A 22,445-nucleotide genomic window follows, 5' to 3' on the forward strand; every position below is an offset into this window, starting at 1 on the left:
TAGACATTTATCCCGTGGAGTCCAAAATCGCATTACCTGAAAATTTCATGCTTTATTTCTCCAGTTATTACTGAAAATGTTCAAAAATCTGACAAAACTTTGAATTTAAAAACGACTGTCTTTCGCTGATGATGTCACAATGGGTCTGCTCCGCGTGCCATCTTCTATTCGCTGTGAATGACGTCACCTCTCCCCCACCCCTCCCTCCTCCCCCCCGTTATTCAAAAGACGCTGCCGGAGATGAAATCGGGCCCTGGACTGAAGACCAAAGATCATAGCTGAAGACTGCTGCGGCCCAACTCACGGTCCTTTGGTCGATGCTCGCTCGCCGTCTCGCCCCCTCGCTGCCGCACTCGGGATCCTCGTGTCAGCGCTTGGTGGGAAGGTTGTTGCCACTCTCTGCCTCTGTCGCTGCCATCTGTCTCTGCCCTCTGTCATTGCCCTCTGCCCACTGCCTCTCCCTGCTGCCCTCTGCCCTTGCCCTGTCTCTGCCCTCTGCCTCTGCCCTCTCTCTCTCTCTACCCCCCTCCATCTCCCTCTCTAGCCATGCCCGCGAGTTGGGGGCTATGCGTGAGTGGATAGGGCGGGGAATGGTGTAAAAGGAGCGAATTAATAATATTAATGTAATATCGAGGGGGGTGGTTAGTGTGTGTGGGAAGCCGCAGCCCCCCCCCCCCCCCCGCAAACGCGCGTTGGGACGGGACCCAACGGGTCCCACTTAGTCTAGTAAAATATAAAACTGAACTCCAAATTATAAAGTGAATATTCATAGAAATAACCTATCCTTGATTCTCTTGAAGAAATTACCCTAAGACAAAGAAAACATTAAGAAGTAAATTAGTACTAAACAGGTTATTACTGGCAGAAAATACAGATCCAATATTAAATACTTACATTAAAATTTCTTTCATCAATTAAAACACTTGAAAATATTTTGTAGAATGTGCATGTTCTTCAATTCAAGATAATTTCTTTGTTCAGTGCTTCTTTATATGAGATGAGTATTACTCATATGACCTAGTATTTTCAATTGAACAGTTTCTGCTTAATTGCATCAGTAAATTAAGCACACTGGGACTTCATGGAAGCTTTCAGTCCAGTGTGAATGGAGTGTAGACTCAGAATCAATAAATTATAAGCCTTTAATCCAGTATCTCACTATCTTCTCTGACTGTGTTTCAGCTACAAACTTTGGAAATACATGAGGAAAGGAAATAAGGTGATAATATGATGTACATGCATGTGTAAGGGAAACAATAAGCACTGAAGAAGGAAAAGACCGACACAAAATATTTTTTGGGGGTTAAGCAGAGATAAGAGAAAGAAGGTGCACAGATGATTTATTTTTCTTCGTATTAATTGATTAACACCTGACTATAATTTTAGTTTTATTTTTCCCAGTACTTCCTTTTGTTATAATTATTCAATGTTTGAATAATTTAAAATTAATTCCAAAGATATGAGACATTTTTCATTTATTATTTTAAAGAATAGTGATGGTGTGAATTTTGGAACACCATTTGCTGATGTTTGGCTTAACTATTCAAATATCAAGCGGGGTCTGTTGGTAGCACTCAGTTGACAGAGGGTTCAAGCCCTTCTCTTGAGACTTAATCATAAGGTGTTGGCTTTACACTGTGGAAGGAGCACTGCTTGAGGTGCTAATTAGATGTTTCAGTTTCTAAATTGGATACAAAAGAAGTTGCAGAACTATTTGGTGTAAGAGAGTTACCACCGAAGATCTTATAGCAGATAGGATCTTTGGTTACCACAATGTCCAGGTCAATATTTATCGCTCATTTAATATCACAGATATGGATTAACTGGTCATTATTGCTGACTATCTTTGGGAACAACAGATTTGCTGTTATTTCTTACAGAATATCTATGGTGCTTGCAAGGAAAATAAAAGGCAATTATATTTAGAAGTTTCCAGGAAAGTGCTTTTGTGAGCTTTACACAGTAATGGGGATAAACAGTATAAATATTTATTTTTGAACATGAAAGCTCATTTTTTTTCAATTTCATAAAATGTTGTCTACCTTCCCTCAATATTTTCATTCAAGATCTTTATCTTCAGGCAATGCATTCATTTGAAACAATGAGGCACTCAGTTAAATATTTGTTGGCTACTATTAGAGATCCATCATAGTCAACTAATTGTTTCTGCTGTTGTAAATGGTTGTAAATCAACTGCTGAAATAGTGTGAAGAGAAAGTAATGATGATCATTGTATACACACATATCTTGAAATATTCAATGAATTTTGGTGATTCATTTTTTTTGTAGACTATGATACATAGAAACATAGAAAATAGGTGCAGGAGTAGGCCATTCGGCCCTTCGAGCCTGCACTGCCATTCACTATGATCATGGCTGATCATCCAACTCAGTATCCTGTACCTGCCTTCTCTCCATACCCCCTGATCCCTTTAGCCACAAGGGCCACATCTAACTCCCTCTTAAATATAGCAAATGAACTGGCCTCAACTACCCTCTGTGGCAGAGAAGGCATAAGAAGGAGAAGGCATTCAGTGGCATAAGATGTGAGAAATAAAATAGAATATACAAGTCAGCTGCACATAATGCTGGTGCTTTTTAGGTCAGATATTTCCCCTAGGGATAGTATGGTAGATCTGAAATTCTATGTCCTTTAAATTATTTATCATAATGCCATAAAGGAAATAAAGAGACTGTCATATTTCTTTTAACCTTTATTAGATATTTCCCAGTGTGCATAAATCATCTGCCTGCAACCTGGTACAGCTTTGTTATAAACCTAGGGCACAGAAGCAAACATGCACTTAATTCATCAAGACAAAGGGTTGTTTTGTTTTGCTATCATTTATCAAACTTACAGATTTTTGGCCTTTTATTGAGAGTAGGTTTGCAGATAGCATTCATAACCAAGTCCTTTTTTATACTTTTGGTTTTTAAGAGAGTTCCTTAGTTTTCCTGACAGGAAAATTAAGACCATCTGCAAATCATTGCGCTTTACATTTTTCAGGTACAAATTGTGGGGAGAAATTTAAAAGTCTGAAAGTATTCACCAGAAAGATATAGGCATATTATTCGGGTATTCTGATTTTCAGTTCTGGTACAGAATTTCTTGGAAAAGGAGTTCTGCAAATTATGTGATTATCCTCCTTCACTCACCTGCACAAAGCATCACATCAATGAGTTTGAGTTTAATGTCATGTGTACCGAGGTACAGTGAGAGTACAATGAAAAAGCATTTTAAGCATGTGCATGTAGCAGTGGCTTGCACATGTAACCTTCTTTTGAAATATATTGTGCTGAAAAATATCATTGTCATACTTGCAAGGAAGGCAACAAATCAGTTAAATAAATGGGACAATTTAATCATCATTCTTTCCCGTGAGATCATAGAATTAAGCAGTTTAGCAAGGTAAAACCTTAGATATAAAAATATTGGAAAAGATTGAAAAGATGGAAGCAAAATGTAGTGACAACGTAGCTGAAAGTACTGTAATAAATTCCAAACATTCCGAAGCTAAGAAACCAAAATAAAAATTGAAAACGCTAGAAATACTCCTTGGGTCAGCAAGAAGCTTTGAAAAAGATATAGCGCCATATAATATGGAGTGCTACAGTATTGAACAGGCCCTTTGACCTACCAGGTCCATGCTGATGTTTGCACCCATCTACCCAAGTCTCGTTTGCCTGCATTAAAGTTACAGATTTAGGACTGTGACCTTCCACCAAAACTACTCTATGAAAGGTCCAACTACAAATATTCCCAAGCTTCTCTCTGTACAGATGCTGCCTATTCTGTTGAATATTTATAGCATGTGGCGGTTCCTGGTGGTTAGCCACGTGTGGTGCGAACCCTCGGCTCGAGGGTTCGCAACAAAAAAAAGGTCAACAAAATAGAGAGTACAGAGGAGATTTACTAGAATGTTGCCTGGGTTTCAGCAATTAAGTTACAGAGAAAGGTTGAACAAGATAGGTCTTTAATCTTTAGAGCGCAGAAGGTTAAGGGAGGACTTGATAGAGGTCTTTAAAATGATGAGAGGGATAGACAGAGTTGACGTGGATAAGCTTTTCCCATTGAGAGTAGGGAAGATTCAAACAAGAGGACATGGCTTGAGAATTAAGGGACAGAAGTTTAGGGGTAACATGAGGGGGAACTTCTTTACTCAGAGAGTGGTAGCTGTGTCGAATGAGCTTCCTGTGATGGTGGTTGAGGCAGGTTCGATTTTATCATTTAAAAATAAATTGGATAATTATATGGACGGGAAAGGAATGGAGGGTTATGGTCTGAGTGCAGGTAGATGGGACTAGGGGAGAATAAGTGTTCGGCACGGACTAGAAGGGCCGAGATGGCCTGTTTCCGTGCTGTAATTGTTATATGGTTATATGGTTATATGAGATTCAGATTCAGATTCAGATTCAATTTTAATTGCCATTGTCAGTGTACAGTACAGAGACAACGAAATGCAGTTAGCATCTCCCTGGAAGAGCGACATAGCAAATGATTTGAATAAATAATAATAAATGTCCGGGGGGGGGGGGGGTGATTGGCAGTCACCGAGGTACGTTGTTGAGTAGAGTGACAGCCGCCGGGAAGAAGCTGTTCCTGGACCTGCTGGTTCGGCAACAGAGAGACCTGTAGCGCCTCCCGGATGGTAGGAGGGTAAACAGTGCATGGTTGGGGTGAGAGCAGTCCTTGGCGATGCTGAGCGCCCTCCGCAGACAACGCTTGCTTTGGACAGACTCAATGGAGGGGAGCGAGGAACCGGTGATGCGTTGGGCAATTTTCACCACCCTCTGCAATGCCTTCCGGTCGGAGACAGAGCAGTTGCCATACCATACTGTGATGCAGTTGGTAAGGATGCTCTCGATGGTGCAGCGGTAGAGGTTCACCAGGATCTGAGGAGACAGATGGACCTTCTTCAGTCTCCTCAGGAAGAAGAGACGCTGGTGAGCCTTCTTGATCAGAGTTGAGGTATTGTGGGTCCAAGAGAGGCCACGGAGATGTTGACTCCCAGGAACCTGAAGCTAGAAACACGTTCCACCTCCGTCCCGTTAATGTGGATGGGGGTGTGCGTGCTGCCCCTGGACTTCCTGAAGTCTACAATGAGGGCAGCAAATGGAAGAATATGGACCAAGTGCAGATAGATGGAATTAGTTTAAATTGTATCGTGGGTCTGTTTCTGTTATAAGGGTTTAAAGACGTGTCTCGACCCAAAACATCACCTATTCCTTTTCTCCAGAGATGCTGCCTGACCCGCTGAGTTATGTTCCTATTTTTTTGTGTCGGCATTTTGTGTCTATGATCCTGGTCTATTCTCTCACATATGCATCAACCTCACCCTGACCCTCCCTCAGCTACTTTCACTAGGGACAATTTACTGTGGCCAATTACTCTAACAACCATTATATCAATGGGATGTGGAAGGAAACCATAATGCCAAGATCATGGGAGACCCCTCCCTCCTCAGCAACAGACTGTTCCAGCTGCTACAGTCAGGCAAACGCCTCCGTTGTCATGCTGTGAAAACTGAGAGGATGAGAAGGAGTTTCTTCCCAGAGGCCATTAGGACTGTAAACTCCTATCTCACCAGGGACTAACATTATTGTACCAATTTACTGTTGTGTGGTGTCTTTTTTAAATTGCTGTTTTTTCTTATTTTTTCCTTCCACAAATATGTAATATGTGAATATGTGATTCTGTTCCATTCTGTTTTGTAGTTTGTTTTTTTTTTTGCACAATCCGCAAGCATTGCCACTTTTCATTTCACTGCACATCTCGTATGTGTATGTGACGAATAAACTTGACTTGACTTGACATGCAAATACACAGCCCCCGAGATCAGAATCAAATCAGGTCACTGGAACTATCTGCAATTGTGCACTGATACCTGCACTATCTACAATGCAATTGTGTTGCTATCATGATGAAGGTTTGTCACATATTTTGAACCACCCAAAATTTCCAGAGTGTGCTGGTAGTCTGTCAATTTATGAAAGGAATCATGGTTTAAGGGAGTTGGTAATTAATCTCATGTTGTTACAGGTGGAAATATCCATAGCCCCAGAGTTGTGCAAACTGCGATTGCACCTGTGCTCAGCTGGAGCCAGCTGTCTGAAGTATGTTTTCTCCAGGGCACTTTTTGAACAGGCAATTGGAGTGGGGAAAGAAAGCCAGAAAGAATAACAGTTCCACTAGTAGAAGAGTGGTATTCTCACTGCATGGCTTCTGATGATAATCATGTTATTTATTAAACGTTTCAGCCAAGTATTTCAAGACAAGTGCAGTGGTTTGAAACCATGGCCAAAGAATAAAAAAGACCAGAAGGTCCATGTCACTTTGAAGGCTAACTTATGCTGTCATTTTGGTGATATTGCGTACATAAAATGCAATTTGCGGCAGCTTCCCAGGTTGTGTCCCATATAATGGATCCAACATGATATGAGTGTTTTCAAGGTGCCAATGGCCAATATTAACATTGCAAAGCATATTAGCAGCAGTGGATGGATGGAGTGAATGTGTTTGAATAGCTCTATATAAATAATGAGTTAACATCTGAATGAGCTTATAGTCATTGAAATTGAATACATCATGCAGTATCTGAATTATTATGATTTTTCAAAGTATCCATAACTTGGGATATAAAGGGTAATGGGACATTGGTCTCAAACAAATTTTAGAAAGGATGAATTATTTTAAATCCTAAAACTTTGAACGTTTTGAGAAATAAGGACTTAATTTGCTAGTTGTTGAAAAAAAAAGGAAAACAACATCTCAATATAAAGGTACACAAAATTGCTGGGGAAACTCAGCGGGTGCAGCAGCATCTATGGAGCGAAGGAAATAGGCGACGTTTCGGGCCGAAACCCTTCTCAATATAAAGGGTTTTGAACAATTAAATAGAACTTGATGTCGATCTTGCCTCATACTTAAACTCACAATTTGGGGTAATAGGAAATTACTATGGTTTCTGAAGCTAATCCAGAGGGTTTTTGAGAATTTTAACATGACAAGGTATTGCAATATGTCACAAGTTCTGTTTGTACATATGTTCTTCCACTGTTTGTGATTGGTTCACTGAAGGGAGAACAGCAGTGGTGGAACAATGTAGAATGTGCTGCTGTTGTGATGGTAGAGTTGGGATAGGTCATTGGTTTGTCTTCCTCTGACATAGTTGCCTACTGCTGCCTTCAGCAGTGTAAGCATGACCTTCCATGCAGTTTTGTGTGTATTTTAGACTCAAAGGGGAAAGTAGAACTGGTTGCAAGCTAGATGTGTTGTAGCAATTAACATACTATCTAGCCAGCAAGCAGAATGCTCTTCTCTTCACCCTTTCCTTTCAGGTACAGTTGCTCAAGAGCCACTACAGTTCCAGTATTTCAACTGACAGCTGTTTGTTTAACCAAGAGAGAAATGATTAAAGAATGATGGGGAAATAAGAGGAAGTGAGGGCAATGGAAAGTGGTGGTGGGGGGAAAGAGAGGCAAAGGGAATGATTGAGGGAGGAGGAAAGAGGAAGGGCAGGGAGCAGGGAGGTAATTTTTTGACCCACTCACAACCTTTACCCCTTTCCAGATGTGTTATGATCTTCTTACTTTCCCACCTATTTATATTAATACAATACACACAGTATTGACTCTCTCTAAATTATTAATGTAAATTGTAAATAGCTGATGCCTTAGCGATTCATTGAATCTTGTGGTTCTCCACCAATTATAATTGGTGGCCTGAAACAGACAGGTTATTCCTACCATGTATTTCCTGTCAGTTAACTAATCCTTTATTTGAACTGTATAACCTTCAAACAGCTACTTTTTTTAAACATATTTTCAAATGCCTTTTAGAAATCCAAATACACTATACTGGTGGTTCTCAATTGTATATCCCAAAAAGATTCTACTAAATTTGTCAAACACTATTTCTATCTTATGGAACCACCTTGACTCTGCCTAATCATATTATATTTTTCTATGTATCTTGTTACCACTTCCTCAGTAATGGATCCCAGCATTTACCTAATGACAGATGTTAGTCTTACTCGCCTGCAGTTCCCTATTTTCACTCCCTCCTTCTTAAATGGCAATGTTACATTTGTGGCTTTCTGATTCACTGAGCCCTTTCCAGACACAAGAGATCTTTGAAAGGTTATAAGTAATGTATCCTTAAGATCCTTGCAGCCACTTCCTTTGGAACCCAGTATTCAGGCCTTGTCCAGGCTTTAGTTGTCAGCCTGCAGTTCCATTAATTAACCCAGCACCTTCTCTACAGAATGTTTTAACTATTGTAAGTTTCTCTCTCCTGTTCTGATTTGCAATTAGTTTTGTTATATCATTGTGTCTTCTATTGATAAGCCATAATTTTCTTAACATTGCCTTTATTTCATTATGCACATTATCAATTTCCCTGTCTCAGCTTCTGCAGCATCTCTGGAGAAAAAGGATGAGGGACATTTTGAGTTGGGACACTTCGTCAGACAGAAAGTGGGGGGTGGAGTAGAGCTGGTGAGAAGAGACCAGGAAAAATCAGGGATGGCAACAAATGGCTTCAGACAGGGCGGTGTTCTGGTAGGCCCATTCTTGACAGGCCTGCAGGATTCCCTGGTTGCTAATTATTTGAACTCCCCTTCCCCATACCAACCTTTCTGTCCTGGGCCTCTTCTCTTGCCAAAGTGAGGCCACATGCAAAATGGTGCAACAGCACCTCATATTCCACTTGGGTAGCTTACAACCTAAAAGTATGAACATTGAATTCTCCAATATTAGGAACCTATCCACAAATAGCCCCCTTTTTTTCTCTTCCCACCTGACCTCGCGCCCATATCCCCTCTCCCCCCTCCTCTTCCACCTACATTAGAGACATGGAGTCATTCAGCATGGAAACAGGTCCCCTCAGCCCAACTTACCCATGCCAACCAACATAGACCATTTATACTAGACCCACCTGCCCACACTTGACCCCTATCCCTCTAAACCTTTCCTATCCATGTATTTTCAATGTTGTTATAGTAACTGCCTCAACTACCTTCTCCGGCAACTCATTCCATCTACCCACCACCGTCTGTGTGAAAATGGTGCCCCTCAGGTTCCCATTAAATCTTTCCCCTCTCACCTTAAACCTATGTCCTCTGGTTCTTGATTCCTGTACTTTGGGTAAAAGACTCTGTGCATTCACCCTATCTATTCCTCGTGATCTTACACACCTCTCATGACATCACCCCCACCACCCCCCTGGGCTGCTTGCACTCTAAGGAATGAAGTCTTAGCCTGCCTACTTCTCCCAAAAGGCTCCAGTCCTTGCTCTGGCTTCACAATGCACAACCCTTCCATCCTAATCTCACACATTTAGATTTTCATCACTGGCCTTTTCCAACCATCTACCTATCAGGAATCCTCCTCACCTGTATCCACCTATCACTTGCCAGACATTGTATACACATATTGTCCTTCCCCTCCTCTCTTCCAGATTTCTCCACCACCTCCCCCCTCTCCCTCCCCATAAACACACCACAATCAGTCTGATGAATGGTCCCAAGTTTTTCAGAAAATGTTTTTGTAAAAACTTGGATTGTTTTCTTTGGAGCATCAGAGGTTGAGGTAAGACTTGATAGAAGTATATAAAATTGCGAAAAGTCAGAACCTTTTTCCACAGTGTAGATATCAAAGGCTAAAGGGGACTAGTTTTTAAATAAGAGGTGGAAAGTTTAAAGGAGATGTGCAGGGCATGTTTTTCCACACAGAGTGGTGGGACACGCTTTCAGATAGGCACATGCAATCTGCAGTGATAGAGCACGAAAAAGCAGCAGAGATTAGTTTAATTTGGCATCATGTTCAGCAGACATTATGGGAATGAAGGACCTTTTCCTGGGCTGATCTACAACATGTCACCCCCCATTTGAAAATGGTCTCTAGTTCTGGATAATACCACCTTCCAGCATCATCTTTATCAACACCCCCCATAATCTTATGTTTCAATAAGCTCACCTTCTGTGCATCCAGATAGACCCTTTAACTTTGCCTTTTAATCATTAATCCTCATTGCGTTCTTATTGTATGCACTGTCCATTCCTCTCACATTATCAGTTATCTTCTCCTATATGGTTATTATGCAATACCATGCCATTTAGAACTTCGAACTATGTAGCACAGGAACAGGCTCTCTGGCCAACCATGATGCCAATTAAAACTGCACATCTAACTGAACATATTTTATATCCTCTATTTCTAGCCTGTGCGCATGCCTGTCTCAAAGACTCTTCAAATTTCTGTTGTATGTGATTCTATCAATTCCGCTAGCAGTGTTCCAAGCGTCTACCATGCTGTGTAAAACACACTTGCCTCGTAAATCTCATTTAAATTTCCCCTTTTCACCTTAAAGTTATCCCCTTATTTTAACGTACATTTTCACTCCACCTGAATCCTACCAACTATTACTTGTATTACAGCTCTTAAATTTACCAGGATGCTGGTCCCAGACAATTCAAATTGTCACTCCAGTCACTCTACACCTCCATCCCTCACCAGGTGGGTCTCAAAGCCCTCCGTTTCTTCCTCGACCGAAGAAGCAACCAATCCCCGTCTACTGATACTCTCTTCCACCTACCTTCCATCTGGCACTCAAATACACCTGGACCATTTCCAACATTTCCCTACCATTTCTTGACCTCACTATCTCCATCGCAGAGGATAGACTCCTGACTGACACCCACTATAAACCCACTGACTCCCATGGCTATCTGGACTACACTTCTTCCCACCCTGCTTCCTGTAAGGACTGCATCCCCTACTCCCAATTCCTCCGTCTATACTGCATCTGCACCCAGGATGAGGTGTTCCACACCAGGGCATCGGAGTTGTCCTCATTCTTCAGGGAACGGGGGTTCCCCTCCTCTACAATAGATGTGGCTCTCATCAGGGTCTCTTCTATAACCCGTGACTCTACTCTCACTCCCCATCCCCCCACTCGTAGCAAGGGCAGTCCCCCTTGTTGTCACCTTCCACCCTACCAGCCATCATGTACAACAAATAATCCTTCGTCATTTTTGCCACCGCCAACGTGACCCCACCACTTGCCACATCTCATCCCCCGTCTGCTTTTCGCAGAGACCGCTCCCTCCGTAACTCCTTGGTCAATTCGTCCCTTCCCACCAGAACCACCCCCTCTCTGGGCACTTTCTCTTGCAACCGCAAGAAATGCTACACTTGTCGCTTTACCTCCCCCCAATTGAAAGGACCCAAGCAGTCTTTCCAGGTGCGGCAGAGGTTCACCTGCACCTCCTCCAACCTCATCTATTGCATCCGCTGCTCTAGATGTCAGCTGCTCTACATCGGTGAGACCAAGCGTAGGCTTGGCGATCGCTTCGCCGAACACCTCTGCTTGGTTCGCATTAACCTACCTGATCTCCCGGTGACTCAGCACTTCAACCCCCCCTCCCATTCCGAATCCGACCTTTCTGTCCTCGGCCTCCTCCATGGCCAGAGTGAGGACCACCGTAAATTGCAGGAGCAGCACATCATACTTCACCTGGGCAGTTTGCAACCCAGCGGTATGAACATTGACTTCTCTAGTTTCAGATAGTTCTTACTTTCTCCTCCCCTTCTCAACTCTCCCTCCGCCCACTGGCTCCACCTCTTCCTTTCTTCTTTACATCCCCACGCTCACATAAGTTTGAAGAAGGGTTTCGGCCCGAAACGTTGCCTATTTCCTTCGCTCCATAGATGCTGCCTCACCCGCTGAGTTTCTCCAGCACTTTTGTCTAATTTTGTGGAATTCTCTGCCTCAGAGGGCGGTGGAGGCAGGTTCTCTGGATGCTTTCAAGAGAGAGCTAGATAGGGCTCTTAAACATAGCGGTCGGGGGATATGGGGAGAAGGCAGGAACGGGGTACTGATTGGGGATGATCAGCCATGATCACATTGAATGGCGGTGCTGGCTCGAAGGGCCAAATGGCCTACTCCTGCACCTATTGTCTATTGTCTAATTCAAATTCAGAACCGGTCCGAAACGTCGCTGGTCCATATTCTCCAGAGATGCTGCCTGACCCACTCAGTTACTCCAGAACTTTGTGTCTTTTTTTTTTTTCGAATAACTTCCTCGTTAGGGTTAGAGTTAGTGATGGCGGTGACCCCCCAAAAAACAACCCTTTCTCTCACATCATCCTTTAAGCCGCACATTCAATTCTGTCATCTATTTGATCCTCTGCCATTATGCATATGGTACAGGTAGCAATGCAGACATTATATCTTTAGTGATTCTGACCTTATTGCATCGCAGGGAATGGGGTCATTTGCGGACAATTTGTTTTACCTTGGCCTTCCAGGGATGATGGAGACCCTCAACTAACAAAGAAAGGTTGGAGGGAGGGAGTGGGCATTGATGGTGCTGCATTCGACGCGTGCGCACTGCACTGCCTTGTGGTTTTTTTCGCCTCTTTTGGCACGTGACCGGCTACCTCGAGCCGGACGGCGAGTGGAAGCGAACGCGTGCGGCGCGACGTGACGTGACGTGACCTGGCGCGCGCGCGGGCAACCGCCGGCCTGAGCGCGATGCGCGCGCGCGCACGAGCGGCCGACTGCGGGGTTGGGGGAGGAGACGTCGGGCGCGCGTGCGCGAGGTAGCGCAGCAAACTCGGTGGCTGTGGCTGTGGCGGCGGCGGCTGCAACGAGGGGAGCTTGTGATTAATCTGCTCTCGTTATTGTTTCTCTTTTCATGTTCACCCTCCCCTTCCCTCCCACACCACCACCATCACCTGGACCCTTGGCTTTTCCTTGCCGCTCTTCCTCCTTCCATCCCCCATCTCCCGCCACTGTGAAGGATGCCCGATCAAATATCCGTATCGGAGTTCATCGCCGAAACGACGGAAGATTACAACTCGCCGACCACCTCCAGCTTCACCACCAAGCTACTCAACTGTAGGAACACGGCGTCCCTGCTCGAGGAGGTAAGGTCGTGTGGCGCAGTCGAGCTCTTCGGGGTGTTGGGCTAGAGAGAGAGAGAGAGCAAGAGCAATTGGGAAGGAAGGAGGGACAAGCAAAACAAGGGGGCTGGGAGAAAGGCAGCCATCTGTCTTGCTGTGTTGCAGATGCCGCTGGCTCTACTGCAGGCACGCTGCCGTGTGTGCTTCGTTCCTCCCTGCTTTTTCTCTTGGAAGTCTGCGCATTTCATGGTTGCATAATTCAAGGTGCTGGGGGGCGAGCTTTGACCGTCGGTGATGGGGCTGGTTACATCTCTAGTAGCTGTCCAACCTTATTCCGCATCCCCTTTTAATTCCAACCACATTTCCTATTAAAACATTTTTTTTTTTGCTCTTGCGGGATATTCCATGATCCCGCTCAGTTTCTGAAGGACGTGCGCGCAGAGGAATTTATTACATGTGCCCTTTCTCCAATATTGTGTTCTTTTTTGTGTGCATGTGTCAGCAAAAGATAGACAGCACCTTTCTTCCTGTAACCCTCCCCATGTTTGGCAGAGCTTGTGAAAGACAGATTTGTAGCACTGCGTTTGTGGTGTTGTAATATTCTGGCGAAAGACTAATTTTATTATTCCAGTGTTCTGGGTATCGTCAGTCTTTCCAGACTGCCCATGTAATTTTTTTCATATTAAACTTTAAAGAGCCAATTGGATTTTCTGTCACCGAGCAATCTAAATTGTATTTTCCTTCTTTATAGTTCTTCCCATCCCTTTTTAAAAGATTTAAAGCTTTTTTAAATGGTGGTACGTGGCTGGCCTTGCGTCTTGATTGATGAAGGCTATAAAGTCTTAATTATTGCATTTCCATGATGGATTTTTCATCGCCTCTGACAACGTTTCAGGGTTGCTATTGGTGTAGAATTGGGGTGGCAACTGGGCCTAAGGCTGTACCTTTACTCAATTCATTTCTTGGTTCGCTCAGAAAATTTTAGTATCTGCAATTTATTTTGCGTTTCTTTATTTTTAAGATGTTAATTTCTTAAAATATCAAATTGCCCTTGTATCTCTAGAATCTATCATTGAGGAAGATGGGAACTAGGCTGTCAGAGGCGCTTGTGAAATGTTTTAACTGAGCGTTGACTGGATGGCATACTAGAACCCAGCACAGAACAGGCCCTTCAGCCCTCAATATCTGTCCTGAACATGCTGCTAAGGCATAATTTGAATGCTTCTGTGATTATCTTATTGGGAGATGGCATGTTATCGCCATCCTTCACTTAATTAGGCTAGGACTAAAACCGCTTGCATGGAATATAATGCCAAGAAAATAACATAATGCTATTATATGTGGATTGTGGAGCAAGATAGTTGTTGCCCTGACAATATTGTTAATATTAAACTTTGTTTTAAGTGCTTTGTTCAAATGGCCATTTTCTAGTTATGTTATTTACCTAAACAGTGAACTACACAGTGAATGGTAGGGCTCTGGGAGTGTTGTAGAGCAGAGGGATCTAGGAGTGCAGGTACATAATAAGAAGGGTCTCGACCCAAAACGTCACCCATTCCTTCTCTCCAGAGATGCTGCCTGTTCTGCTGAGTTACTCCAGCATTTTGTGTCTATCTTTGATTTCAACCAGCATCTGCAGTTCCTTCCTATACATAATTTCTTGAAGCTGGCGTCACAGGAAGATAGGGTGGTCAAACCAGTTTTTGGCCCATTGTCCTTCATCGTTATAGGAAAGATGTCAAATTGGAAAGGGTACAGAGAAGATTTACAGGAATGTTGCCAGGACTTGAGGGTCTGAGCTATAGGGAGAAGTTCTTCTTCTTCTTATCGAGTCCACACACAAGATTAGAAGTTGTTCAGCCAGAGCTGAACACATTTCTCGGCATCTGCACAATGATGTCTGTCCTGTCGCTTCTTGTGCGTGGTAGCGGATAGATTGGTGGAAACAGGGCCGCGACGTGAATGCTCTTTCCTTGACCCCTAGGGAGAAATTGAGCTGGCTGGGACTCTATTCCTTGAGCGCAGGAGGATGAATGAGGGTTGATCTTTTAGAGGTGCATAAAATCAAGAGAGGAATAGATCGGGTAGACATAAAGAGTCTCATCCTCGGAGTGTGGGGAATAGTGAACCAGAGGACAGTTTAAGGTGAAGGATGATACATTTAATAGGAACCCGAGGGGTAACTTTTTCACACAAAGGGTGGTGGGTATATGGGACAAGCTGTCAGCGGAGATAGTTGAGGCAGGGACTATTGCAATGTTTAAGAAACAGTTAGACAAGTACAGGGATAGGACAGGTTTAGAGGGATTTGGACCAAATGGAGCAGCTGGTACGTGTAGATGGGACATATTGGTCGGTGTGGGCAAGTTGGCCTGTTTCCATGCTGTATGACTATTTGCATAATGTATTGAGAAATTTGAATGCTTACATTTCATCTCATAATTCTTTATAGATGCTGAAATATATTTTGGTTGAACTTGTTAGTGCAAAAATCATTCTTGATAATACGAAGTAATTGGAAAAGTCAATGAGGACAATGCTTGATGTAATTAATATAGTTTTTGACAAGGTGACTCTTGGCAGACTGGACAAATGTCAAAAGTCTTTGGGATCTAGGAGACAGCGACAAATTTACTTAGCACCAGGAATCAAAAGTGAATTGTTTTGGTGTTATGCCGGGAAGACTGCTACCAGCGGGGTGTCAAAAAGACACGGTAGTCAAACCCTTGCTTTTTGTGGTGTTTATTAATTTACAGAAGGTACAAAAATTGACATTGGTTTACAACAAGTAAGTGAGAGTGCAAGAAAATTGCAGATGCTCAGGTCAGTTGGGCAGAAAGATGACAAATGAAATTGACTCCAGAGTTGTAATGCATTTTGGGAGATGCAACAAGGCGATGTTAATGCTGAGAATTGTGGAGAAACATGAGTATCTTGGACTGTGTATTTGTTGATGTTGAAAGGATGCAGGATTCATTGGGGTGCTTTATTACATGAGACAGAATATTATGGGCAAGGCTTTTACGATAGAATTGTGCACAACACTAGTTAGACTGCAGGTTTAAGTATTGCATCAAATTCTGATCATCACGTTGTTAGAAAATAAATTTTTGCACTGAAGAGAATGCAATGGATATTCAAGACTAAAATCTTAGCAGTGGAAAAAGTTAGATCAGCTTGGTGTTTTCTTAGAAACAGAGGAAACATAGAAAATATGTGCAGGAGTAGGCCATTTGGCCCTTCGAGCCTGCACCGCCATTCAATATGATCATGGCTGATATCCAACTCTTGTATCCCATCCCTGCCTTCTCTCCATACCCCCTGATCCTTTTAGCCACAAGGGCCACATCTAACTCCCTCTTAAATATAGCCAATGAACTGGCCTCAACTACCTTCTGTGGCAGAGAAACTGAGTAAAATTATAATACTGTAGTGTTCCATAAAATTAATACAGAATAAAAAGCAAGGGCTTATTTCCCTTAGCAGAGAGCCCATGGAGGTCAATGATAAACCCTCTTCATACAGAGGTTTATAGGGATCTAGAACTCACTATCTGAAAGGCTGGTATATAGAAAAAAGCTGGAGTAACTCAGCAGGACAGGCAGCATCTCCAGAGATGCTGCCTGTCCCGCTGAGTTACTCCAGTTTTTTGTGTCTACGGTTTAAACCAGCATCTGCAGTTCCTTCTTACACAGGCTGATATATACACATGCTTTTCATATTTAGGAAGGACTTTGATTTTTTTTGATTGATTAAAAGATAGAGCATTGAAACAGGGCCTTCAGCCTATTGAGTCTATGCTGACCATCAGTAACCAGTTCATATAAGTTCAATGTTACCCCACTTTCACATCCACTCTCTACACACTAGAGGCAATCTACGGAGGACGATTTGTCCTTGGGACATGGCAGCACCCTGACAAAACTAAATCTAGGATACTCGCTGTAAACCTATGTTTGAGGAAGGGTTTCGGCCCGAAAACGTTGCCTATTTCCTTAGCTCCATAGATGCTGCCTCACCCGCTGAGTTTCTCCAGCATTTTTGTCTACCTTTAATTTTCCGGCATCTGCAGTTCCTTCTTAAACATGAAACCTATGTCCTCTGGTTTTTGACTCCCTTACTATGGGTAAAAGTGTGTATTTACCCTATTAATTCCTCTCATGTTATATTATACATCTATAAGATCACCCCTCATCCTCTTGTGCTCCAAGGGATAAAGTCCTAGGCTACTCAATTTCTCCCTATAATTCAGGCCCTCGAGTCCTGGTAAATCTTCTCTGCGCTCCTTCCAGCTTAACAACATCTTTCCTGTAACAGGGTGACCAAAATGGAACACAATACCCTAAATGTGGCCTAACTAATGTAGTGTACAACTGTCACATGATCTCCCCACTTCTATACTCAATACTTTGACTGATGAAGGTCAATGTGCTGAAAGCCTTCTGGACCATCCTATCTACTTGTGACACCACTTTTAAGGAACTATGTACCTGCACTGGTAGATCCTCTGCTCTACCACATTCCCCAGAATCCTGTGTAAGTCCTGCTTCCCAAATTAGACTTCCCAAATTGCAACACCTCGCACTTCTCTGTATTAAATGTCATCAACCATTCCTCAGCCCAACTGAACAAGATCCTGCTGCAAATTTTGATAATGATCCCCACTATCTACATTACCACCCACTTTAGTGTCATCTGCAAACTTAATGAGGAATTTTAAATTTAGTTTAGCTATTATTGTCACATACTGAGGTACAGTGAAAGCTTTTAGTTGCTTGCTATCCAGTAAATGAAAAGACTACATGATTACCACAGAGTAGTTCACAATGTACAGATACAGGATAAATGGCTTAACATTTAGTGCAAAATAAAGTCCCTTAAAGATAGTTTACCTCCAATGAGGTCGATTGTCGGTCAGGACCGCATTCTAACTGGTGAGAGGATGGTTCAGTTGCCTGATAACATCTGGAATTATGCATTTTCAAACTTCTGTACCTCTTGCCTGATGGGAGAGGAGAAAAGAGGAAGTGTCCAGTCCATAAATGTGCTGGTGACCTTGCCGAAGCAGCATGAAGTGTAGATGAAGTCCATGGAAGGGAGGTTAGTTTGTGAGATGGTCTGGGTTACAGCCACAACTCTGCATATTCTTGCGGTCTTGGAAGGAGCAGTTATCCAACCATGCTGTGATACATACTGATGTGTTTTTTGTGTGATATATAAAATGCTTTCTGTGGCACATCTGTAGAAGTTGATGAGGGTTGTTGACGACAAACACAAAGTGCTGGAGTAACTCAGCTGGACAGGCAGCATCTCTGGAGAGAAGGAATGGAGAGAGTTGTTGAAGATGTCGAACGTCCAAAGTCTTCCAAGGAAATAGAAGCATTGATGAGCTTTTTTGACCATTGCTTCAATGTGGCTGGTCTAAGATAAATTGTCAGTGATATTTATTCCTAAGAACTTGAAACTTTCAACTGTCTCTATTTCGACATTATCAATGTATATCTGTACCAGGGTGTGTGTACTGCTTCGCTTCCTGAAGTCAATTAGTACTGAGTATAATTAGTAGCAATGAATGTTGAAATATTTAATTTCTGTATTAATGTTTTAACATGATAATCCATTAGTTTTCACCAGTGGTAGTGGGTGTACATATTGTCAGAAGGCACCATTTAGCTTTTTTAAAAATCCAGAGTATAGTAAATCTTTGCAATTCTCTATTTAAGATGGTGGTGAGGGCTCAGTTTGTTGTGTATTCAAGAATGGGGTTGATTTTTAGATATCAAATGACACGGTTAGTGCAGGAGGGTGACACAGAAGTAAAAATAAAATCAGTTGTGATCTTATTGGCTGGCAGGAGGGGAAGAATGGCATATTATTCTCTTGTGTTTGAAGAGAATATGAGAAATTAATGTTACATTTGATTGAGAAGCATCAATAGCTTTATTGCATACAGATACAAACTTCTCAAAATTCATCACTGTGTAATGTGTACATCAAATTTAAATTGGTCAAGTGTTTTGATCAACGAATTGTGATTTTCATATATCAGCCAATTTTCTGCACAATGCATTGTATACCTGGGCATAACCAATATTCTGTGTTTGGAGGAATATATGGGCAATAAGACAATGTTGGCTTGGATTATTTTGAGGTGAGACATCAGATGCGTAAAATTTAGTGTAATTAGTATGCAGCGAATGCTGAAAATTTTAATTTCTGTATCAATGTTTTGATGTGCTAAGCCATTAGGTTTGACCAGTGGTTGTGGGTGTATATACAGGGCTCTCACTTAACTTTTTTTCTCTGTTTCCATCCGGGCAACCTAGGTAGCGTTTTAGGTTGCCAAACGACAGTTTAGGTGGTCATTTAACACGGCTTGCATGAGGCGTGCGATAATGTGCTCGGACGAAGTGCGTAGTTACCAGTCGTAATTATGCTCAATGAAGCATTCGCATATTATTTCTGCTTCAAATAAAGTCACAGACTAAACATATTCACCAATCAAGACATGATGCATGCCACAATGACATGCAGCAAAATTATAATACAGTATCTAAACTCTTTTTACACGTCGCAATGAATGCAATTTCTTCCACTTCCAAACAAAAATGTGGTTGGATAATTCAGCGTATGATCAACCTCGGTGAGACCAAACGCAGCTTGGCGATCGCTTCGCACAACACCTCCACTCAGTTCGCAATAACCAACCTGATCTCCCGGTGGCTCAGCACTTCAACCCCCTCTCCCATTCCGAATCCGACCTTTCTGTCCTGGGCCTCCTCCATGGCCAGAGTGAGGCCCACCGCAAATTGGAGGAACAGCACCTCCTATTTCGCTTGGGTAGTTTACACCCCAGCGGTATGAATTCTCTATGAATTGGCTTCTCCAATTTCAGGTTTGTCCTTGCTTTGTCCTTCCTTCCCCTCCCATTCCTAGCTCTCCCACAGCCTGCTGTCTCCGCCTCTTCCTTTCTTTTTTCTGCCCCTTCCCCCGACATCAGTCTGAAGAAGGGTCTCGACCCGAAACGTCGCCTATTCCTTTGCTCCATAGATGCTGCCTCACCCGCTAATTTTCTCCAGCTTTTTTGTCTACCACCCATTCACACAAGTTCTGTTATCCCACATTCCTCACTCACTCCCTACACATTAGGGGCAATTTAAGACAAGTTAATCTACAAAGCCAATACGTCATTGGGATGTGGGAGGAACCCCACAAGCTTGCAGGGAGAATGTGCAAATTCAACACACTGCCCGAGGCCAGGATTGAACACAGATCTCTGGCGTGTTGTGCCACTATATTTTGTTTTCCAACGCACAAAATTATACATTGGTAACTTTGGTTACTAAAAAAAGAAACTATCCATTTTAAGTTTTAAATCTCCAAGTGACGCTTTGTCCCCCTTTACAGCTACTGTATGTTTTATTTCAGTTCAGGACTATGGGGCAGTACATTAGCCATAAAGTTGCCTAAAAGTGCCAGAGACCTGGAATTGATCCTGAATATGGGTCCTGTCTGTATGGAATTTGCTTCTTTTCCCATTAATCGCATGGGTTTTCTCCGGGTGATCTTGTTTCCTTCTACATTCCATAGGTGTGCAGGAACCTTTTTCAGACCCAACCCAAAACGTAATATTTTCCTTTTGTCCAGAGATTCTGTCTGCCCTTTTGAGTTACGCCAGCTTTTTGTGTCTATCTTCGGTTTAAATCAGCATCTGCAGTTTCTACCTACATACACAATACTATACGATAGAACTTTATTAATCCCAGGAGGGAAATTGTGTGTGCGTGTGTGGGAATATATATATCACACACACACACACACACACACACACACACACACACACACACACACACACACACACACACACACACACAAATATACACTGTTTTCTCATTTATAACATTGTTTACAGAGTACTATGTTTACATATTCTGTTGTGCTGCTGCAAGTAAGGTTTTCATTGTTCTAACTGGGACGTGAGAGAATAAAACACTCTTGACTTACATCGCTAATGTGTGGGATAGAACTAGTGTATGGGTGATCGGTGGTTGGCCTGGACTCGGTGGGCTGAAGGGCCTGTTTCCACGCTGTATTTTTAAATTAAACTAAAAACACTAAAACCAGAGGGAGTCTAAAGAAGGTTCTCTACCTGAAACGTCACCCAATTTCTTCTATCCAGAGATGCTGGCTGTTCCAGGGAGTTCCCCCGCACAATTAAAGCATGGAATAGTCTTCACCCTACCATAGTTATCCAACCAGACATAACTAAATTTAAGATAGCTCTTTTTTTCCCAAGAACCCTTTTTTACTTAAGTCCACGTCAAGAGTCAGGAGAATTTTAATGTCATATGTCCCACATGGGACAATTAAATCCTTGCTTTCTGCAGCACAACAGAATATGTAACATAATACAGAACAGGAGATAAATGTTCAGTGTGTCTATATACCATAGACCATATATATACACAATAAATAAACAGATAAAGTGCAATAGGCTGTTATTGACCAGGACCAGGAAGCCAAGAAGCAAGAGTTACTCCAGGGAGCTACTCCAGCTCCAGGGAGTGATTCTGCGTTGATTTGGTGACCGGACAGCAATGGTGGCCAGATCTCCCACAATGCAAAGGGAGGGAGAAAGTGCCCAGCGCCGTCCAGTTACCGTGGCAGTCGCATGTGCAAGGCGGCCAAAGATGTGCTGACCGTGGTTGTGCGCATGTGCAGGGGGAGGATGTGCAGGTCGTGGCAGTGCAAGGCGGCTGGCCGTGCCGGCGGATGAGGAGCGGACGGACAGCGGAGACCCGGACACGGATGGTGGGCGGAGACGCAGTGTGACAGAGAGAGTGATAGAGAGGGGGGCCCGCTCAGAGTTGAACGGCAGGTGTCCCGGGTGCTTGCCAAGCTGGGCAAAATAGCACGTCTTTTAGGTTGCGGGACTTTAGGTGGCCATTGGCAACCGGGCAACCGTTAATTTCGAGCCCCGCTCTACGACAATACCCAGAGGCCTACCATTTACTGTGTAGGTCCTACCCTTATTCGATGTCCCAAAATGCACACCTCACACTTCTCTATTAAATTCCATCAACCATTCCTCTGCCCACCTGGCCAATCGATCCAGATCCTGCTGCAATCTTTCTCAACCATCTTCATTATCTGCAAAACCATCATCAGCAAACTTGCTAATCTTGCCCTGTATGTTCTCATGCAAATCATTGATGTAAATGACAAGCCATAATGGGCCTAGCACTGAACCCTGTGGCACACCACTAGTCACAGGCCTCCAGTCCAAGAAGCAACCTTCCACCATCACCCTCTGCTTCCTTCCATGGAGCCACTTTGCTATCCATTCAGCTATCTGTCCTTGGATCCCATGCGTCCTAACCTTCCAGAGCAGCCTACCATGCGGAACCTTGTCGAATGCCTTACTGAAATCCATGTGCACAACATCTACAGCTCTGCCCTTATCGACTTTTTTGGTCACGTCTTCAAAAAACTCAATCAGATTTGTGAGGCACGTACAAAACCATGCTGACTATGCCTAA

The 22,445-nt window shown here is 43.0% G+C and overlaps 1 protein-coding gene across 5 annotated transcripts in view; it reads left to right on the forward strand.

Annotated features, from left to right (window-relative positions):
- Positions 1–22,445, forward strand: part of asap1 (ArfGAP with SH3 domain, ankyrin repeat and PH domain 1) — a 184,700-nt gene that overhangs the window by 18,173 nt on the left and 144,082 nt on the right. For all 5 annotated transcript variants that reach the window (XM_033018990.1, XM_033018987.1, XM_033018986.1 and 2 more), the window contains one exon: positions 12,804–12,930. In XM_033018990.1, coding sequence (XP_032874881.1) covers positions 12,804–12,930 — 127 coding nt within the window. The remainder of the gene's footprint in view (positions 1–12,803; positions 12,931–22,445) is intronic.

This window comes from Amblyraja radiata, chromosome 4 (genome assembly GCF_010909765.2).
Source record: "Amblyraja radiata isolate CabotCenter1 chromosome 4, sAmbRad1.1.pri, whole genome shotgun sequence".
Classification (NCBI taxonomy): Eukaryota; Metazoa; Chordata; class Chondrichthyes; order Rajiformes; family Rajidae; genus Amblyraja; species Amblyraja radiata.